The sequence below is a fragment of the Platalea leucorodia genome (assembly GCF_965183815.1).
Source record: "Platalea leucorodia genome assembly, chromosome: 1".
Taxonomy (NCBI): Eukaryota; Metazoa; Chordata; class Aves; order Pelecaniformes; family Threskiornithidae; genus Platalea; species Platalea leucorodia.
Genome location: NC_138823.1, coordinates 51044965 through 51065875, shown reverse-complemented (window position 1 = coordinate 51065875; position 20911 = coordinate 51044965). Strand labels below are relative to the sequence as shown.

The following is a 20911-nucleotide window of genomic DNA, read 5'->3' as shown; positions in this document are numbered from 1 at the left end:
ACTGCAATTTACTGATGTTGCTTCATTACAATACAGCGTACAAAGGGGGCAATATTAAGGCATACTATTTAAAGCTACAAGATCTGTGGTGCCAGCTATAGCTGGTACTGAATCAGGACTATAGATTAAAAAGAAGGTAATTTCAGCAGAGAATACTGAAAAATGAAAACTCTCCTGAAGGTGCACAAGTGTGCCATTTTTACAAGACTTAGCTGAATGCCACAATAAGCGACTGAAGCTAAAGACTGCCAATACATTTTATAGTGTGAACCCACAAATTCGTTACAAGAGCACAGCAATAATTGGTTGCAAATTAACGATAGCCAAGGAAGACAAAGAAATGTAACTGGTTTAGGCAAGGGAGAAAAGAAATGTTTTCATATGATAGCAGAATATATAGAAATCGAGAAAGAGATTTGTGCAGGGTACAAGACCCGCAGAGCAGATGGACCTTGAAGCAACTTTCAGAATTGCAGTGACAAAGGACAAATTCTGAAGAGGAATGAGCCAATGTTATTGACTCATGGAAGCCATCACAATTTCTGTTAACTCTCTTTCTGTTAACTGGTTCTGACTGGGGATGAAATGAAAGACAATTTTTGTTGTGTGAAGAAGGTGATGTCAAGAATAGAAATCAGCTGGACCACATCTGTGAGAAGTGATGATACCATAAAAAAGGAGGAACAATTTTTTTTTAAATTGGCCTCTGAAATGGATAGGAAACATGAACCAAATTTGGGAGCTCTAAGGCAAGCAGCAGAATTCCCCATTAGCCAAGAGATAATAAAAACCACAATTTAATAGCTTGCTATTTACAGCATTACAATACTTTTCCTTCTTAATGTGCATTAACTAATTTGTCTTGAAAAATCTCTGTGGGTAAGTACTGTCTCCGTTTCACATTTCAACAACTTGTTCTAGGCTAGTGAAAAGTCATTGGCAATGCTGAAACCACCACAAACTTCCACCCATTCACACTCCCGTTTTGACATTCTGAAACAAAAATTGCCTTTGCAGCCTGTCAAGCAAAGACTTGGAAAACACGACTTGGAAAAAAGGGAGTTCCCCCCCCAAACAAGAAAGGACAACACCATAAAGCAAAAGGAGAAAGACTATGTCATGCCATGAAAAATTTAACTGTATTTTGTGGGAGATAATGGCATAGGAGAATTCAGAGTCAGAGAGCCTTCCAAATCTGCTTTTTAAGGCGATGAATAGGAAGGATACATTTAAGAAAAAAGGGCAGCTAGAGTGTGTTGAGAGTGCTTCTCTTGTCAGAGAAGAGAACTTCTACAGAAGCTTTAGGTTGAAGGAGACAAAGAAAATCACAAGCCCACAAAAAGGCTGGCCTGGAGGACCCATCGCAAGGGTTGAAAGAGATGCACATGCAGCACAAAAGCGGCAGTTGATGTAAAATACAATAACCTAGGTGACATATCATAGAAATTAGAGTCCTATTTTCTGTCACCTAATTTATTCCCATGCACCACCATGAAGGATTTGTCCTGGCGGTACAATTCCAGTCTGTACTGCTCGGCACACTCCATCACTGGTGCAAATGCAGCAGCAGGTAGAAGTAGAGAACTTTTCCATTATTAAGAAGTATCCTTAAGATTAAGTCTTCTAGGCTAGCTCTCTGCCCAAACCTATTTATTTCATTTTTTACTTATTTCATTTTATTTTCATTTTGTTTTCATTTTAGCCTTCTTTTTTTTAAGCTCAGCTATATTTTAATCAAAAAGGTTAAAAATACCATCCCTGTTAAGTCTGACTTGAAGAATAACAGCACACAAGGAGCAACGTGGGTTAAAAGTTCAAATTTGGCAGGGAAATGTCACTCAGCTGAAGAGAAGAGTATTTAACTGTTCTGGTGAAAATTGGTTTTGATTTGATCATGTTATGACAGTTTGCAAATCCCACTTTGCACTAAGTGATATTTGGGTTAGGCTTTTTAAACCAAACTTCGAAGCAAATGGAAGGCTGTGTTGCCTCTGAATGACTAATTGAACGAGGTAGTAAACATCAACATCTCCCAAGTTGTTCAATGAATTACACAGTGCTCTGCAGGAGTCTCATCTGGGGGGCTTGCGGGGGGATTTTTTTGCACAGTTATCTTAATGTCTTGGCACTCGCATAGGTGTGCAATGAAAAGCAATGAAGCCAGAAGCACAGTTGGTTCATTGTGAAGGCTGCCTGCGAGAGGGTTGGGAGAAAGGGTGCCTAGCCAAACAGCTAGATATTAAGAATATACTGCTGAGGTCCCGAACTACAACACTCTAATAAAATGCTGTGTGAGAGAAAATCCAAATTGTATGGCTAGGCACTGGAAAAAGAAAACCAAAACAGAATGTTACTGGCATATCCTTAACTCTGGCCACTGTACATGTGTTTTATGATTGCTTTTGATTATACAAATATACTATCCCTTTTATCATTCAGTCTAACCCAAACACGAGACTCCTACCTTTCAGTATAAACACAGTGAATGAGGCAGTGTTTTGAAATAAGCTTTGTCCAACACCCTATGAATAGCATATTCTGTAAAGTCTCTTGGATAAGTACCACATATATCAGATTATATTCATGTAATAAAAATAATGTGTTATGTGGCTTTGCACCTTTGAGCAGGTCTCCTTCACTCTGACCACTGCTTCATTTCCTCTGGGGCTTCTCCTAATGCCCTGAATTGCACAACGTATTCAAACAACAGCTTAGTTAAGAAAAATAAATCTGCCAAAAGGAATGTTTCTTCTTCCTTTCTCCCTATACATTGAATTTACCTCTATAATTACGTTAGTTTAAGGCCACATGACAGAATTACTCAGTTCTGCCCCATTGATATGTTGCTCCCATGGTTTTACTTGTATGTTTCACTAAGAGGGTGCATAGTAATGTTTCACAGGCAAGAATCTTGAGATTGAACTTTAAAGGCCTGACATTTTTGTGCACAGAAAATTTTAATTTGGTAATATTTACATCTTATTTAGCAATTAGATTTTGTTTGATTTCACAGACATTTTTACCTGGTTTGCTGGTCACTAAAGCAGCTGTCTTACAAGCTGAAGGACATGATAGGTAGGCCATTCAGCTTGTACACACATACACCTGTGTACATAAGAAGAGAGTGCATTCAATCATAAAACAACTTGTATTTTAAGTATGTATTACTGTTTCACTTTACTATTGATCCACTGGCTCCACTTGAAGAAAGTAACTCTACATGTGAAAAAGGGTGTGCAGGAATATCTTCTAACCATACATGATCTATGAGGCATGCAAAATGAAGGATTTTTACCTAAATATCATTCTAAGCTCCCATAAAGGCAGAATTAAAAGCACTGCTTACTGAAAGTGTGGTGGTAGCTCGACCACTATGCTGAGGAGACAGAAAGAGTTACTTTCCTCAGTAAGGATCATTGAGTGTGTCACTGGTTAATTCCTGTTCTATGCTCCTCATTAGCATTACTCTCAAGTTTCTGGTTATCATATCCGAAATATTAAGACATAATAAGTACGAAGGTGCAGATAATTGGATATTAACCAGAACATACTTGACTGGGCAGGAGGTAGGGCCTTGCTTAAACTAATCCTGAAACGTATTAATCACCAATTAATGAATGGGTTTCAAATTCATTTTCTATTATAGAACACCTCCGAGTATCTAAGCTTTTTCTAATAAAATGAGTTGGAATAACAGGATAGGAATAAGAAACACTCCAATTTGAGGCTGGTTTGAATTAATTCCCTATAGCTTGTTGTTAAGTTCATTGAAAACAATAATCCTGGTATGAGTGACTTTCTTTATAAGGTTGAAAAAATAACCATATATTATAGCACTTATAGGCTCTATTTGCAGGTGCAAATGGTCATACAGAGGCTAAATTCAGAACAGAGCTAGTTCACTGGAGAACTGCTATAGCACTATCTATATTTCTTAAGAGCAAATATAGCTCTGTAAGACAAGCAACATAAGACCTGCATCAGCTCCAGATGGATGTTGCCAATTAATGTGTTTCAGTGTGAAGACAGGTGTACATGTATGTCAACTTCTGTGAAAAAAAAATCGAAACACCTCCTCTCTCCACCCCAGCCCAAAACGTGGTCCACACTGGTCCACTCTGGCGACCCTGGCTTTTGGACGGTGGAAGAAGAATGGTGGGAGGGCAAATACTCAGAGATTATGAAACCTGGTTAAGAAGCCTGGTGGGGTGGCGGGGGAGAGAGTGAGGGAGGGTGGTGATAAGCTCAGAAGCCCCAGCTTTGGAAAAGTTTGCCGATTTTGCAGTAAGCATGCATCCTTAACCAGCATTACTAACTATCTTGACATGGTTGTACTTTTCTCAGCTAAGAGGCTAACTGGCTGCACACAGTTAATCTCTAAATAATGGAAGTTTTTGTTAATTGGGCATATTTAAAATCCAAAAAGAAATGCAAAAAACAGAAACACAGTCTCAAGCTTTCCTTTTTTTTTTTTTAAATCGAATATTCTTACATGTCCAGGATAATTTTTAAATGGATACTTTAGCATTTTTATTATTTGAAATGGGTGCCTGCTACTGCACCAGAAAAAAACCACCAGAGATCCTTATTGTTACTAATGAAGAAAATTATAACAGACATTGTTGAAGTACTATTATTCCCTTTTCTCTCTTCTTGCTGTCCTCAGTGTTATTTACATTTATGTGAATTGCAAGTAAACCAATATTATCCATCTCTGTGTTTTTTCCTTAATTTGTTGACTTTAATTTTAGTAAGTCTTAAATAAGCGCTTACTGAAGATGAAGTAAGATATGCAAGCAAGTAGTCCTTTTATCAACAATTTTGCCACAGAAATACACAAACATTTCAATGGCTCTTCATTAGCAAACAAATCAACAAGTGATATTTTAATGCATGACTTTATTCCATCTCTGTGGGGACCGTAGTTGAGAGTGTGATGTACAGTACAGAGAAAGGAATCATCAGCCACAATGTCCCAGGGCTCTATCCATTGAGGACTTCTCAGCCTCTGCTTAAAGAGTGCATTTAATTGACTGATAGACAGTAGCTTCTTTGTTCACAGAAGACAGCGAAGTAATGGCAGCTTGAAAATCGTACCATCTACAGGATCTCCTGAGACTAGTAACAGGGGGATATGTGTCAGGAATAAATAAATAATCTAATTATTAAGCCACTTCCTGTCAAGTTAACTCCAATTTGTTGGCTTTTGAAGGCAACAAAACGAGGCATTTTTCCTCATTATGCTTCTCTTTTTATACCACTGGTAATCACAGGCGGATTAAAGGGTGCCTGATTGGTTTTTTTGTCAAGGAACTGAGAAGCAGCCAACAGTACAGAAAAACAGAGTTGGGGTTAGAAGAAATTTCATGCTTGTCTCCTTTCCAGCTCCCTAACAGCCCACACTGCTGCCCCATACAGTGCTGCCAGCTGTACAGCAAATGTGTACCCCTCCAACGGTGGCCTACCAGGCCACAGGCTCCATCCTGAGAGCTGTGAGATACCTTGCAATCTTGGCAGGTAGCTACTGCTGTCATAGGCATAATTCTAAAGGTGACCTACGAAACCCCGTCAGCTCACCAAATGCAACAATATGAGCAGCTGAAGTTCGACACCCACTCTCCATATTGGCTTCTTTTGTTTCGCTTCCTGCGTTTACATCGCAGGGAGAAACCTCGGGACGTACGCCGTCGAAGAATCGAAGGCTTCTCTGCTAAGAACAGGGACGATTTAGAAAAGCGATGGTGAGGCTACCCTCTGTGCTGACAGCTAAACACAGCCCGAAGGAATGTGCTAAGGCTACCGATAAAGCCTGCAATACAAATGGTCAGCAACAAAGAACAAAAGGGAAGGCTGACACCATGCCATTAATTCAGCCCGTGGTGCCGAAGTATTAACATGCACGGTATATCACTGCAGCGGCTCGGAGGAGAATCTTACAGCAGGTAGAGGGAAAGGAACAACTTTCGTACCTTTCGGTAGCGTCCCCTTCATCAAGTGCTATTCATACCACGGGCATTTCTGCAGGAAAAATCTAAAGCTTACGCGTGCTTTGCTTCATTTCTTTACAAAATGAACTCCAGCCTGAATTGTGGGCATTTGTCAAACGCTTCTTTTAGTAGTGTTATCATTACTATTATTACTACTAATATTCTTATTTAATAATAAGACAATTTCATTCTATTTTATTAGAATTTTTTGAGTCCAAAGTGCCTCCCGCCCCCAAAAAAGAAAGGTTCATAGATGTTTGCACACTGTGCCCTGACTTAACCATTTGTGATTTTAAAAGCCAAGACGGTCTTTCCTAAAAGCTGTCTCAAAAAGCAAGCCAACCGTTCCTGCTTCCAACCCCTGAAATGAAGCGCCAGCTCCACGCAGAGCAGCTCGGTGGGCCAAAGTGCGCACCAGGGGCTGGGGGGGCGGCGGGGCCCCCGGAGCCCGAAGAGGTGGCACACACAGAACCCGAAGCCCCGCTCCAGCATGTTTACAGCAGCCTTTGCCGTTTCCGAATACATCTTGAATTTTTTGTTAAATTGCGCAGATAATTAAAGCCTCTTCATATTTACAGTCTGCTTCATTGGTACCATGAATTCTGTTTTCAGTTACTGTCTGCAAATTCCCTCTCTGCACAATTTCATACTAAGCAATAACACTTCATTTTACATAAGTTTTATCTGATGTCCCCATACAGAGCTGCCAGCTGTACAGCAAATGTGCAGCTCTCAAACTGAGGCCTACTAGGCCACAGGCTCCATCCTGAGATCTGTAAGGCACCTTGCTGTCATTGGCAAGCGTTCCCTGCTATCGCTGCTACCATCGCTCCACACTACACACAACTTAAAATCATCTGATTATTAGAATTTGTGGTCCACACTCCATTTTATCCTTTATTTAATCTATCCCCAGATCACACATTTGTTTAAATGTTTTGGCTGGTTTACAAATCATGCAGCCATCTGCACAGTAGGTGTGACACCATTTTTTAGACAAAAGTTACATTACAAAACAACAAAGATAAAGTCATTTGAAATGCTTTGGTGTTTGTTATTCTGCCTGGTTTGCTTGGACCAACTCTAAGAAATAAATAGAATTATCTGTGTAAATCGATGAACATCTATGAAAAACAACACCCAGCAGAACGCAGAGCTTGCTCCATTACCTACGTTAATACCATGACAGCTGAGGAGAGATGACCTGGCCCACTTCTCATCTCTCCTGTACAGATGGCTATTAAAGAGAAAGTATCCCTTTTGTATGGTCCATGCAGAAACCCTTTATGGGCTTTTCAAATAAGCCAGCATTGCCCACAGGAGAGTAGCTTCCTGTTAGTATTAAACAGCCCAGATTTCGTCTATTTTGTAACCCAGCTCCTCACAAAATAAACCTACGTTTTCTCAGATTTAACTCCAAATGCTGGTTTTCCTGGGTATTTCAATCACATCTCCTCATTTTGCAGACAAGGTGACCAAGTTTCCTCTAACTTTTAGACAACTTCTTGCCAGCTCTGCCTGTAAATAGGAGATTCCCAGGCATCCAAATCATTTTCTGATGCTAACAAGGTATGATCCATCTCTTCACTATAAATCTACAATTTCCGTTTCTTACTACTCAGGAATCAGTGAAAGATGACCGACAAAAGGAAGTCTCTACCTCCTTCCTCCTCTAGTGTGTAGATGCCTATCTTTGGACTCTTTTTCTCGAAACCTTGGGTAAGAGGGACTTCACAACGTCATTTTTACTGTAGAGTGATTAAACAGACGTTCTGAAGATGTATTACTTGAGGTCAACATGGTGCAACAAGTATTAGTTGCCCAGCACAGCTTTCTGCATAAGCAAAAGGAAAATCATGGGGTTTAATGACCTTAGGCATTAGACAAATAACAGAATGTGTGAATGCCACAGGCTAGTACGACCAGACTAAAATTTTCTTGGGCTCCAGAAAGCCAATTGAGGTATTTCCTTTGTCCTGACATCAGTGATGTTGTCCACACATACTGTAATGTACGCTGCACAAATGTGAGGCAAATAAGATGATTTATTTTTATAGGTTTATTATGCATGCAGTTAATACATGCATAATGCAAACATGCACATCCACACAACACACAAGCATATATACATATTATATACTTATATCACTGTCACTGAAAAAATCAAAAATCATGAGTTGCACTAAAATGTGTCTTTGTCTTCTAATGGTTACATACTACTTGTTATTGTAGAACACAGCTGTAAAATTTCTTTGCAGAGAAATTAAAATGTTAGAGCCCACTTTCTATATACTCTTCTTTTTAAACTACAGTTGTTCCAGCATAGATTACTTGGGGTTTAATGAAGTATTTGCTGGTGTAAACTAGAATTCTTCTTGTCAACTGCAGGGTTGCTTCATCCTGTTTTCCCATGTGCTTCCTAACTTCGGTGCTCGGCATCTTTTTTTCTTTCCCTTCGTTTCCTCCTCCTGCTCACACCTGCTCTCTCGCTCAATGCTACACAACATCCTCCCCTCAAAAATAAGCTCCCCCCCTCACCACAACAGACTTCACAAAACGTGTTTTATACATGATTGATACTGAAAAGGTTAAAAAAAGAAAAGTCTGTTTATTTATCAGAAATGACCTATGTAGAAATTGTCAAAAGTAGGGTTGCAAAAAGGTACTGAATCCGGACTGTCTCACCCTCCCTTCTTGCTCCCCGACTTTTCAGAGGGGTAGTGGCTCTTGCTAAGACACTTGGGCTTGCTTTCTCCATCGACAAAAGTAGCAGCAAACTACAAAGATTGTGGCTGTCTCCCCCTTTTATCATTCTCTTTGTCAGCCTGATCAGTCCTCAATGGTAAATGTGCTGCTCTGTTGTGCACAGCCAGCGGCTCGCAATTTGCTCACTATGTTTCATGAGACAGTTGTTTGTGGCTGTTTGGAACACATTTACCTCTTTGGGGATTTATGCACTAGTTGCAATGCCAACCTCCATAGTGATAGAGATTTCTTTCTAACTAAAATAGATAATTAGAAGCTGGTAATTATTGGTCAAGAATTATCAGAGTGAAAAAAATTAAGCTCTTCATAAATAGTTCTTGGCAATGTCATCTCTTTACATTATCTCATGCCTAACAGCACTTTACTCAGAGCACTTACTTACAAATTTACACTACTGCTGTGGAGCCTCAGGATTGTATGTATGTGGAGTAATTCCTTTTCTGAGTTAGACATGTCCGAACTCCCCCAATTCTGACCCACTCTGTATGTGCATGTGTGCAAAATCCTAGGCAAATGTTACGGCAACTGTTTAGTCTATTTAGACTGAACTGCATCAGAAACTACAGATGTAAAGAAATCAGTGGAAGAAAAAAACAATGTTTAGCTTGTCTGCTTAAAATAACAGGGAAAATAATAGGAGGAGCAGTGGAGTGCAGCAAATAGAACACAAACAATGGCAGACTCTCTTCCTACCCTCTCAGGTCAAATGCCAACTGTAAACTATGTGAGCAAAACAAAGGGATGCCAGAAAGCCTCCCTCTTTTCCACAGACACCCAGAAATAGAATTTTCTCAAAGAAAGCTACTAAAAATGCTACATATTCCACTCGGAGCGAAAAGTAAAAGAAAGAAGACTGCTGAAGAATTACCATGTTTGCCAGCACTTTCTAAACCCATATGAAATGTGCCTGGATTTACGTTTCCTCCTTTCCCACTCAAAAGCTGAGAAATTGTTTTATCAACAGATTTCAATACACACACTGACGAACATGTTTTCATTTGGCAATCATCCTCATGATTAACCAAACAAAAGTACATGCTTACATCTAGGTCCAAAATAATGCCTAAACAGAGGGCCTATTTAAAAAAGCCCACAGTTTGCCTCGCTTTCTGTCCGCTGGCATCCCCTAGTCTAAGCTTGAATCAGTGTGTAGTTTAAGCAAACACGGGCGTTGCTTGACAAAGCACGGTGTCTGGAAATGTGTGGTCAGATCTGGCAGTCAGAACTCTTCAACTTTCACTCACTTAACACAAGCAAGGAATTCCACTTCTTCGCCTCTTTGTCCTTGTCTATTCAATGGAAAAGGCTTATTGCCCTGTCCCATCACAAAGATGTTGGGAAGACTCGATTAAAGGCTGCAGAACAGTTTTCATGGGAAGTTCTACAAGTAATGAACATGTAGTTACTGAGGAAAGCCATCCCTATGACATCTTTTTAATATATAACTTGTATAATAATGAATATAAATTGTATAGTTGTCAAAGATGCTTAAGGTTACACTTCACTGGGTCATCTGCAGATTTTATTTTCCATTAGGTGGCATAATCTCTCTTGTTGAATTGATTGAAATGTATAATAAAATCTGTAAAAACACTATATACTATATACTGCTAAATGTCTAGTTGAGATTATATTTGATTAGACAAAAACACACACATACACACGACCTAAAAATACCTACCCTCAGTGGAGCTATTTTAGCCAACAAAGTAATTCCGGTTGCCTTATTTAAAAGTCTAAGTTTCACACTGGGGTTTTATAAACATATCTTTGCCTCAGTGACCTTCCATAATGCAACTTCTCTCCGTGGATGTTAGCAACATGAATTCAGTTTACATCCCAGGACTGTGTTCAGGGGGCACAGTAATTAGATGGGACACCCATCAACTTTTCTAGGCTCCCAAACTGCTAAAAAGATGGTGAGTAGCAACCGTTTCCCTCAGCTGGCTCAGCATGTATCTGTCAGTGGTTCCTACCCATTTCTGAGTGGAGTCTGGCAGATGACTTTCCACCTTCTTGTTTGTCCCATGTCCCAGCTGCCTCCCCTTTTCTCTTTTCCCTGAATCATGACTATGAAGTCCTTCAGGTAAGAAGACACTACATCCATCAATAACCGCAACACAGATAATGCTAGCGTTTTACTATGAGAGGAAATAACCATTCCTGAGGCTGTGTGATGATGTCTGTATGGCCATTTATTGCCCCTACATTTGATCTAGGGATTATCACACTGTTTGACTTTTAACGCCTGCCTTCCCAGATTACTTTCCCTCTCTCGCATTTAAAGTCCTTCTTTTTTTCTTTCTCTCTTCCTGAAGCTTTCTCAGTTTCCATTCCCCAGAGGAGCGAAGACACTACATCTTGTTCTGCCAGTCTCCTACCGGGAAAGCAGGGCGGGAAGACATATTTTATCCGATACATGTAAAAAATGGAGGGACCAACGTGTTTAGGAAACCAGGTTTTTTTTTTGTTTGGTAAATGCGCTGTATCAACAAGTCAATATTCATTTAACTGTTTCATCTAATATATTTTTAAATCTACATATTGATATGCATGCAGGTATCTATGGGTATACATATGGGTTATGTATTATATATATTCACACAAATGTGTTTCCGTGAATGTTTTCTGTATTATATATGAATACTATAAGCCCACCTATGGATGCACATGAACTAAGGCCAATTTTAAATAGCTTGATGTCACCCCTTGAACCTTTCTCTCTAGACAGAATACGGTCTTGGAAAAAGGCCTGTGAACAATGATATAAATTAAAGGGGAGGGGGGAGAGTGAAATTAGAAAGATAGCTAAGGAAAAATCCAATTAGTGGTGAGAAGGCTAACAGAATTGGAGATCAGAAATTATTTTTCCCTGTGCTTCAATTCCGAGGTCACATTCAAAACTCTCAGGAACGTTGATATTCCTCTCACTCCACCCCAACACAAAATCCCCTTGCATTTGCTTAATCGAGGCTACATCATTAGGAGCTGCACTGTTAAGTCTGGCAGTGCAGATAAGAATCTTCCACTGAACACAGATTACCACAAGCATGACCGGCAAATCTCCCTGCATGTTTTGCAAGCTCCTTCTTTATTTCACTGGGAAGATTTTATATTAAGCACGTTTAAATCTGTGTCACTATGGTTATGTCATGAAGCAATATCATGCATGATTAGATATAATGCAGACAAAACAATTAGATATTTTTTAAAAGATTCTCTTTCTCATTCAACCTCATCCAGCTTTTAGAAATAAAACATAGGCAGTTAATAGCTCCGTTTAAGAAAATCTCAGTCTTTTCAGATCTGCAGGCTGAAGCTAGCTAACTGGATTTGTCCTGCTTTACTGACTCTCTCCTCCTTTCTCTCCTCCCATTCTGACCCTTTATTAAAACTCATCCAGAAAACAGAGAAAAAGAAAATCTGAGTATTTCATGAAAGAAGTGGGCTCTTATTCTGAAAATGTGAGGCGCTTGGGAAATGGGTGGCAAGCAAACACACCACTCTGCCATTCCAGCATCATCCCTTACCCATGTCCCATCCCTTGTCCATGTTCCCCATCACGTTTCAGTGTCACTATATGCTACAATTAAGTACACGTCAAACACCGGATTCAAAGAAAACAGCAGAAGTGGTGAGTTCTGTTGTCGGTAATAACCTACTTTTAAATTCCACGTTACTGACCCAGATTGAATACTGTGAAGCAGTTCAAATTATCTCCTCCCCAAAGACACAAAATATCAAAACTAAGGCTTAATCCAACAGACAAATCGCTTTGCTCCTTTACAACACCTACTTGTCATTTGTGTTTATTCATTTTTATGAAAAGTATATAAAATGTTCATGCTCTAAATGTATTAAAACTTACTTATTAATAAACTATCCAGAAAAATGGGCTATTAAATTTTAGCACGTAACTTTCTTTTACAGTGCAGCCAAATTACTAGTGCTCATGGAAGAAATCTGCATGTTACCATTAAAGAAAAAAAAAATAGCATCAAACTAAGTATTTTTAAGTTATAAAATGAAAAAAACCAGCAAAATCTCTTCTGTTGGACATGCAATTACTGGCTTCTATACCATATCCTTTGGTCTGTGCTTTGCATGCTTTTCTATTATTATAGCAAGAAAAACAGTGTAAGAGAAGCAGGAGTATAAAATGAATGGTATCCATCTCTGTCTTGAATTGTGAAATTTGGAAAAGAGGCTAAAACCAAAATGAGACAACCCTGGCAGTGTTATCTTATTAGCGGGCAAATTACGTGCTTGATAAATTTAATTGGCTGATAGAACTCTTAGTGCTATTACTGAGTGGTTACCAAATTGAAAACATTATGGGTAATCCTAGGGGAATAAGTAAATAACAGGAAAATATGAATATCAAAGAAAAAGCAGCTTTTGTTTTATTCTAATTTACAACTGTAACAGCCTTGTAAACATCAAGCCAGGCTTGGATTCAGGAATCCTAAAAGACTTTTTTAAATGCGTGTACCTTGAAGAGCAGATTCCATTACTGAATAGTACGATTCCTTATTTTTTCAAATAAATGATAGCATTTAATTTATGCAGATACACTCAGGATTTTTTTCCAGACTGCTCAAACACAACAAAGAATACTATTTTATGGCCATTTGAATTATTTATGTTTCCTAATGACAAAAACTCGCCAGTTTTGATTTTGGTACCAAGGTGCTTGAGAAGTACACAGTAGTGTCATTACCATAATAACTTCTGAAATTAAAACCTGTCTAAAACTCTACGGAAAGCTAACATCCAGTTCATTAACCATTCCTGTTAGTTTGTTTTCAATAATGCAAAAATGATTAGAAGTTTAATTTGCTAATCACCTGTGTTTTGACTGGCAGTGGATATATAATTCTCTGCAGAAGTCTAAACTAGCCCTTGCAGAAAATAAAATATGCTAATGCTTTATCAAGTCTAATAATATGAATAAAAAAATCAATCATGCCTAGGTTAATCATTGATGGATGCACAATTAATTTCTCCTTAACACTGTTTAATTTTAGAGGCAATGATGATCATGAGTAAGAAATGGCTATCTGTCTTTCAGAAGTTTTAGTGCTTCACTTACCAATCATGTGGTTTGCAACATGAACTTGGATATCCCATTCATTGTAGAAAACCATCTGACATTTGATGCACTGGTAGGTCTTCTTCTAAAGAAACAAGGGTAGATAAAATTTACTGAAACATACAATTGGAACCATTTCATTATAACTCAAAATACTGAGTTCAAAGTGGTCATTTAAAGCTCTCCAGCAGTGTTTTCATTAAGGCTTAATTATTAATATTAAAAAATAAGACTCTGCAGTTCTGTAGTATCTTTTATCTGAGTTTCCTGAAACTCTGTAGAGATCGATCTTTTTTCAGCTTCCCAACTCCATGGACAGACCAGTATTGCTGAAACACCAGCTTTTTATTCATGGAAGGCAAAACACAATGAGGATATGTGGGATGTGATCCAAACAACACTGAAATCAATGTGAATCCTTCATTTTATACCAATAGATTAGGCCCACTACAGAACTGGGAAGAAGCCAGGAACAGAACACAGAAATCAGAAATCTGCTTCTCCCTCGTTCTCAACTGGGCTGCAGAATCTCCTCTGCACCATAGATTTTAAATGGTCCATCAAGTTGCCATCTTTCAAGGAGGGAAAAATCCCTGCTAGTCTGGACAAATGGTTACTGTATCCAGGCAGTTGCTTCAATATCTATTGGCAAGCCTGTACTAAAACTGGGAAGGCTGGCTAGAAACCAGCCAGAGAGCAATCCTTCTGGCCACATTAGACTGGGCCTGACTTACTTAAAAATCATGGTGTATACAGATCAAATTTCATTATAAACAAGGAAATGTATTACTCTGCTCTCTTTGGTGCATGAGAAACATTTTTCCTTTCTGTCTTGCTGTCTTTCAAAAGAGATCTGCTATTTCACTTCTCTACAAGGTTTATCATGTGTCCAAGACATTTCAATATCCTAAGAGTGCGATTTTCTTTTCTCTTGTTATTTTTCTTGACCTGAATTAGTCAGAGATTTGATATTGGAAAGCACTGCTTTAAAAGTGAAAACTAAGAATATATTAAAAAGTAAAATTTTGTTTTTTCATCATAAGACTTAAAATCTGCAGTTATCCAGGCATCTAATGAGAGAAGGCAGATTCATAAAAGTATTCAACTGCATAATTGTAGTATCAAGGACTCAAGTCCTAAGGTAACAGTCCTGGAGAGCTCAACTGTTGTTTTGAAGATGCAATGAAGGCAAGGTAAGCCCTGAACTGCCACATCAAGGCAGTAACTCAAGAGACACCTATCTTTCTGTACAGCCACAGACACCTTGCCTACATCAGCAAAAAGGAAAAAAAAAAAAAGGAAAAACATATATTTTTTAAAGAATGTAAAGTTACAAAAAGCTGGCACAGATGTAGTAAATTGCAGATTTCATGTATATTAGTTGGGGAAGAAGTAGGGTTCACCAGATAATGTGCACTGAAAATCCAGCCTGTCTTGTACGTATTATACTCCTGAAGAGTGTTATGCAGCTGGTACTATCGATTATATTAAAAAAAAAAGGGGTTTTTTTCCCTGACTCTGAACATTATTAAAGACTTGCTGGATTTGTTATCAGCATCTAAATTTAGATGTCCTGTCCCAGACAGATAAAGTGCCCATCCATTAAGTATCTTTCTACTTCAAACCTGTAGGCAAGAATACAAACACTTTTTCAACATATGTCATTTTGTCTTACCAAGTTAACTGAAAAATTAGTGATTAATGGAAGTCAACTCTGAAATTAAGTGTTCCTGTGGGCTCCTCTTTACAAATGTCCCATTGCTTCTCATACACAGGGGCTATTTTAATTCCCTTGATGACAATAACAAAATGTATTGTGTCACTTCTCGGTGAAAACAATCATAAGCCTTTTTGCTGTTTTTCATTTAAATCAACTCTAGTTTTCTGAAATGCAACCAAGTTAAATCCTTATGTAGACAAACAAAATCAATGGGCACTCAGAAAACAAATCTGCTTTGACTTAGTTTTACAGTTACGATTTGTAAAGCCTGCTGTTTTAAAAGATACAACACTTTTTCTCTCTTTTGTTGTTGTGACAATACTGGTAACATATTGGTAGAAATTCAGATTCAGTCTAAGGATTTCCTATTATATGTTGGTAAATTTAACCTTACTGCACTACATCTAGATCTATCAAAGACCTCTAAATAATGACAGTCACGATCAAAGATTTATTACACTAAGCTCTTTACAAGATGCTTTTTGACGCTGACATATAGAACAATATTGCATAAATAACAATCACTCTCCCTTTTTTTAAAACATTGTTTCCCTTTAGAACTAGTTAGAAAATATTTCTTACTCCCTGATGACTGGCACTATATATTGTTTATTAGCATACCCCTAGCATTATTCCTGATATGTGACTTTGTTCAAAAACAAAGAAACATAAACTTAATGGCTGGTCTTTTCTCTTGTTAGCACAGTAACGCAGAGTGCATGTCAAGAATTGTTGGCAAAATTATGACTGATGTTCATAATGACAACACATACAAAGGTTGGGGTTTTTTTTGAAGTCTAATGCCAAAAAATAAACTCATTTGACAACAACAAAAAAAATAATTTACTAGCACTTACTGGCCTCTTCAAAATGATCTGACATATTTGCAGAATCACACAGAAGTTTTCTTTTTATCATGAAGGGAAGAATGTTTTTGTGACTGCTGCTTGATCAAACGCTAGTTCTTTTTTGTTTCCAAACATATTCTAAAATGTTGACATCAACTTTTATTAGCTCAACACACACCCATCTCAAAGTGTCTGAACTTGTGCATGGTTAAGTTTTTATTTTAAAAACAAACTCAGTAAATCCCATTTACTTATAGATTTTCAAATGATCAAACCCAGTCATTTTCACACCACGTTAAACAAAAGCCACATACTTATTTCCATATGTTTCGCATTCTAAGGAAGTCCTTTTTCACTGCAAGTTACATCTTAGTCTCGCAAGCTTTGTCAGAACCACGGGACTCGTAACTGCTCACAGGAGCTCCTGGGTCCTGAAGTGCTTCATGGCTGGTCCCAGTTCCCTACTGGGGTGAGATCCAGGGGGAGACCCAGCCCCTCCTCACTCTGTGTTCCCACAAAGGGGAAACTTGAGGGAATAAGACAGAAATGAGCCCTGGGGTTTTGCAGCTCCATGTCCCTTGCCTGGATAGACGGGGAAGAAGCAATTGCACAGCACAGCATGGACGAAAAATTGGGCTGTGACTTGAGGAGGCATTTGAATCTCTCTTGAGTGTCTCCAGCCCTTTGCGATACAAGATGGCTCTACAGAGGAAGAAGCGCGGGGCTGTGACAGCCATCTTTGCCTTCCCTTGCTGCAGCTCTTTGCAGCGAGGAACCCTGGCTGAGCTCCCTGCCCCTCTGCCCGAGCCACCTGTGCCTACGGAGGCCTCAGCAGGACCCAGCGGGCACCCAGGCCTTGCTGCTCCAGCTCACGGCCCAGGGCATATCAGCTCCACACAATGATGAAGGGCGGACAGCTGGGGGCACTTACACCCTAACCTGCCACCGCTGCATTTGCCAGAGGATACCTGTCAGCCTCCTGCGAGAGACAGAAACACGGCAACATTCTCATTCTCCCCTCCAAATGCAAAAACAAGCCGACGCACGTTTCATGTTACCGAGTAATTTCGTATCAGCAAAGGTGGGCTGCAGAAGACCCTCACCAGTGCATTTGCATATGGACAGTACCAGTATGGTACCTGGAGAAGCTGTACTGTGCTCTAAACTGTGCCTTGTTGCAAAACTTCCAAAGATTTGTTCCAGAAAAGAGCGACACATACATCATCAGATGGGATTAAGAAAGTGGTTTAACTTTTTCTTTTATTTCTTATATTATTGTGGCCTCATCTTTTCATAAAAACTCTTCAATAAACAAGCCCACAATCCTTCACTAAACCCCCTACTGTCAAGAACCTAAGTGCCAATTTGTTTCCTACATGCTGAGCGTAAATCTGAGGCCCAAGTCATTCCTGGGGCCACTAAAAATTGTCATAGAAGAGTTAACTGCTTGGACTAGGTGTTTCACAAGAACACTGGGCAATCCAGTTGCCTCTTGCATCCCTGTTTGTTTGCAATCCTCTTTTCAGAACCAATTTAAAGCCTTCCGGCATGCAAAGCTTCTCTGTGACTACATTTAATGAGCTTCGGATTGGGCCTTCAATCCACGCAGAGCATATGCATGTGTCTCTCTAACCTTTTGAATAATTAATGTCACCTAGACCTTTAATTATTGTCCTGATCCTCACTTGTCACTTTGCAGTTTTCAGAATTTCCTTTCTATAAAGGTGCCCAAGTGTCCAAGTCATGTCAAATGAGGCTTTGCTCCTTTTATAAATGGCCCAAGAATATGGTCTTCCAATTGGTACTTCAAGCCTGTGCCCAGAATTTTATTTGCTTTTATAAACAAAGTAGAAGAACTAAAACCCACTCTACTAGAGGATTTACAGTTCTATTCAGAAGTGCTTCAGAAGTATGCAGAAGATCCTTCTATGTAGCCTTCTGTGCCCTGTGACTGTCTGAGGTATCCATACATTCTTCTTTTTCTATTCCCCAGCCTCATTATAAAAATGAACTGCATATGCTACTTATCTGCCCATGCTCCACCTCCTTGTCAAAGTCATTCAGAATTTTATCACCTGCCTATTTTGTTCTGACATTTCCCCCATTTTGTACTATCAGGGAATTTCATCACCTTGCTACTTATTCTTTCTTCCAGACTACTGATATGCTGCATAAATTCAACAAAATTGGTGCAAATAATGATTCTTAAGGCTTTCCATTATTCACACTCCTCCAACCTAACCTGCTTCAATTCACAAGACTCCTATGCTTTCCATACCCAAGTTAGTGTTTCTTTTCTTTTTTAATCAAACAAAGTATCTCTCCCTATGCCGTACTTATCCACCCAACAGATTAGTCTTTTGTGCTATACCGTTTCCAAAGCTTTGCTAAAATCCTGGTAAATCATGTTTATAGGCTTCTGTGTCAGCACTTGTGGCTACTCTCTCAAAATACCCTTTATTGAAAATTTTAAGCAGGATCCTCCCTTTGTGAATCTTTGCCCTCTATCCTTCATTAAATCCAAACTTTCTAGGTGTTCTTCTATCATGTCTTTGATTAGCCTTTCTCTCGTGTTCCTCACTGTTTAAATCAAGCTCACAAACCAGTAATTTCATGCATAATCCTTACATCTCCTGTTAAATGTCTGTTTAGTAGCCTTTTCCCAGGCTGTTGATATCTCTTCTTAAAAGACTAAATTTATCTGCTTAATGTTTCCTTTTATCTTCAGCTCCTTTCTCTGAGCATTTTGGGATGGATATTTTTCTGTGTTTGTAAATCACTTTTTGTATGCTATATTCCATTATATTATACCTAATCCATACTTCATTCTTCTCCATGGGGAGGATATGCCACAAGCTCCGCGACAAAGCATTTTTTCAACAGTATTGGTTTCCTTGCTTACATATACCATTTCTAGATCCCTTTTTAACTGAATCCCCTGTATCCCCTTTTTAACTGAATACTTGTTTCCTATATGAGAAGTAACCAAAAATACATCTTATATAGCTTCTAATGCACCGTGTCTACTTTCTCTCTTTTGCGTACAGGCTTGCAGGCATCCCCAGTTTATTCTATACTCCTTTCAGACCTCTCTTGCATGCACTACCAAAAATGGCTTTAATGTGTACCTTTAACCTAACAATAACCTCCTGTTTACACCTAGGTACACTGTTCACCCTTGTCACACCAGTAAAAGGGACTTTCAAGGCTTTTTCCACTCAGTTTCAGCACAGACCAAGGGCATGGATCAATGACACAGCTGAGACAACCTGCTGCTGCCAAGAGAGAGTGATGCCACACCTCCCACATCCTCTAATTACCCTCTCCCAGACCAAGCATTCAATCAGAGTTTTCCTCACATTAAATCCAGGGTGGAGCTAATTCAACCTGTTAAAACAACAGAAAGGTAACCCGACAAGAGAAAGGGAATAGCTTCCAACAAATCATGTGCAAAACCAAGTTCAAACTTGCACACTAGCTACAGCAACTTCCCAATGCTGACTCCTAATGCTGCCAGCTGATTTTTCACATCATTATTTTATTAAGCATTTGCAGTGTGTTTGGCCCTGCATGAGGCACAAGAGCAACCACGATCCCAGCTTATTTGTCCATTTAGCCATTTTTCATCATAGCTCAGATTATTTTTGACAGTACCTTAATTGAGGATTTCTTTTCTATCTTCCTCGATGCTTACTTTGTCAACCTTAAGCTCTAAAAAAACTAAGCATATGTTAGCCAGTTTCACTGCATAGTTAGCTATTTATCTTGCTTATGGAGCACTGTCATCTTGCATTTTTTTTGAACTGACTAATTGCTAACTCTTCCCATTGCTCACACAACACCCTTTAATTAGTATTTCCTGATTGCTTTTAAAAGAATGTTCATACTGATTTTATGAGGATTTTTCCCTTCTTCTGCTTTTGTTTAGCAGTGTCTTAAGTTTAACAGGGTCCGAGTGCACATGCCTAGAGACAGAATACAATCAATCCCATAAGGTAAGCAAAACAAAAAATGGAGAAAAACATCCCTTTTTCTAATTTCTTTCATTATGGTTACTTATTGATTTAATACACAAAATGCACTGAGGCAGAAATACAGATGTTCATTCTAGCATTCCTTCCTTCTCTACTCTGAAGTCTTAGTCTGCTGTTCTGTCTTTCACCTTTACATTCTGGATTCTGCATTTAATCACATCTGTCTTCAATGTCTCTTAGTTACAAACCTTTCCTTCCCCTGGCTGATGAAGTGCATTAGCTTGCTATGTCTCGCATCCCCACACAGAAAGAACCACATCTTACAACATTTAAAAATTGCATCTTTTCCCTTCCAGCTTTCTAATACTTTAAATCTCTCTCGGTCTTTGAAACTCAGTACTGAAGTGAGGTACCTGTCTGAAAAGTAACTCTAAAACCTGGCAGCACATGGCTGTACATTTATTTTCTCTCAATTACTTCATATCAGGTTTACATAGTTTATGAGTACAAACAGCTTTAAGTAC

The 20911-nt window shown here is 38.9% G+C and overlaps 1 protein-coding gene across 1 annotated transcript in view; it reads right to left on the bottom strand.

Moving 5' to 3' along the window:
- ZNF521 (zinc finger protein 521) overlaps positions 1–20911 on the bottom strand; it is a 235084-nt gene that overhangs the window by 107782 nt on the left and 106391 nt on the right. The window contains exon 6 of the mRNA XM_082315101.1: positions 13846–13930. Coding sequence (XP_082171227.1) covers positions 13846–13930 — 85 coding nt within the window. The remainder of the gene's footprint in view (positions 1–13845; positions 13931–20911) is intronic.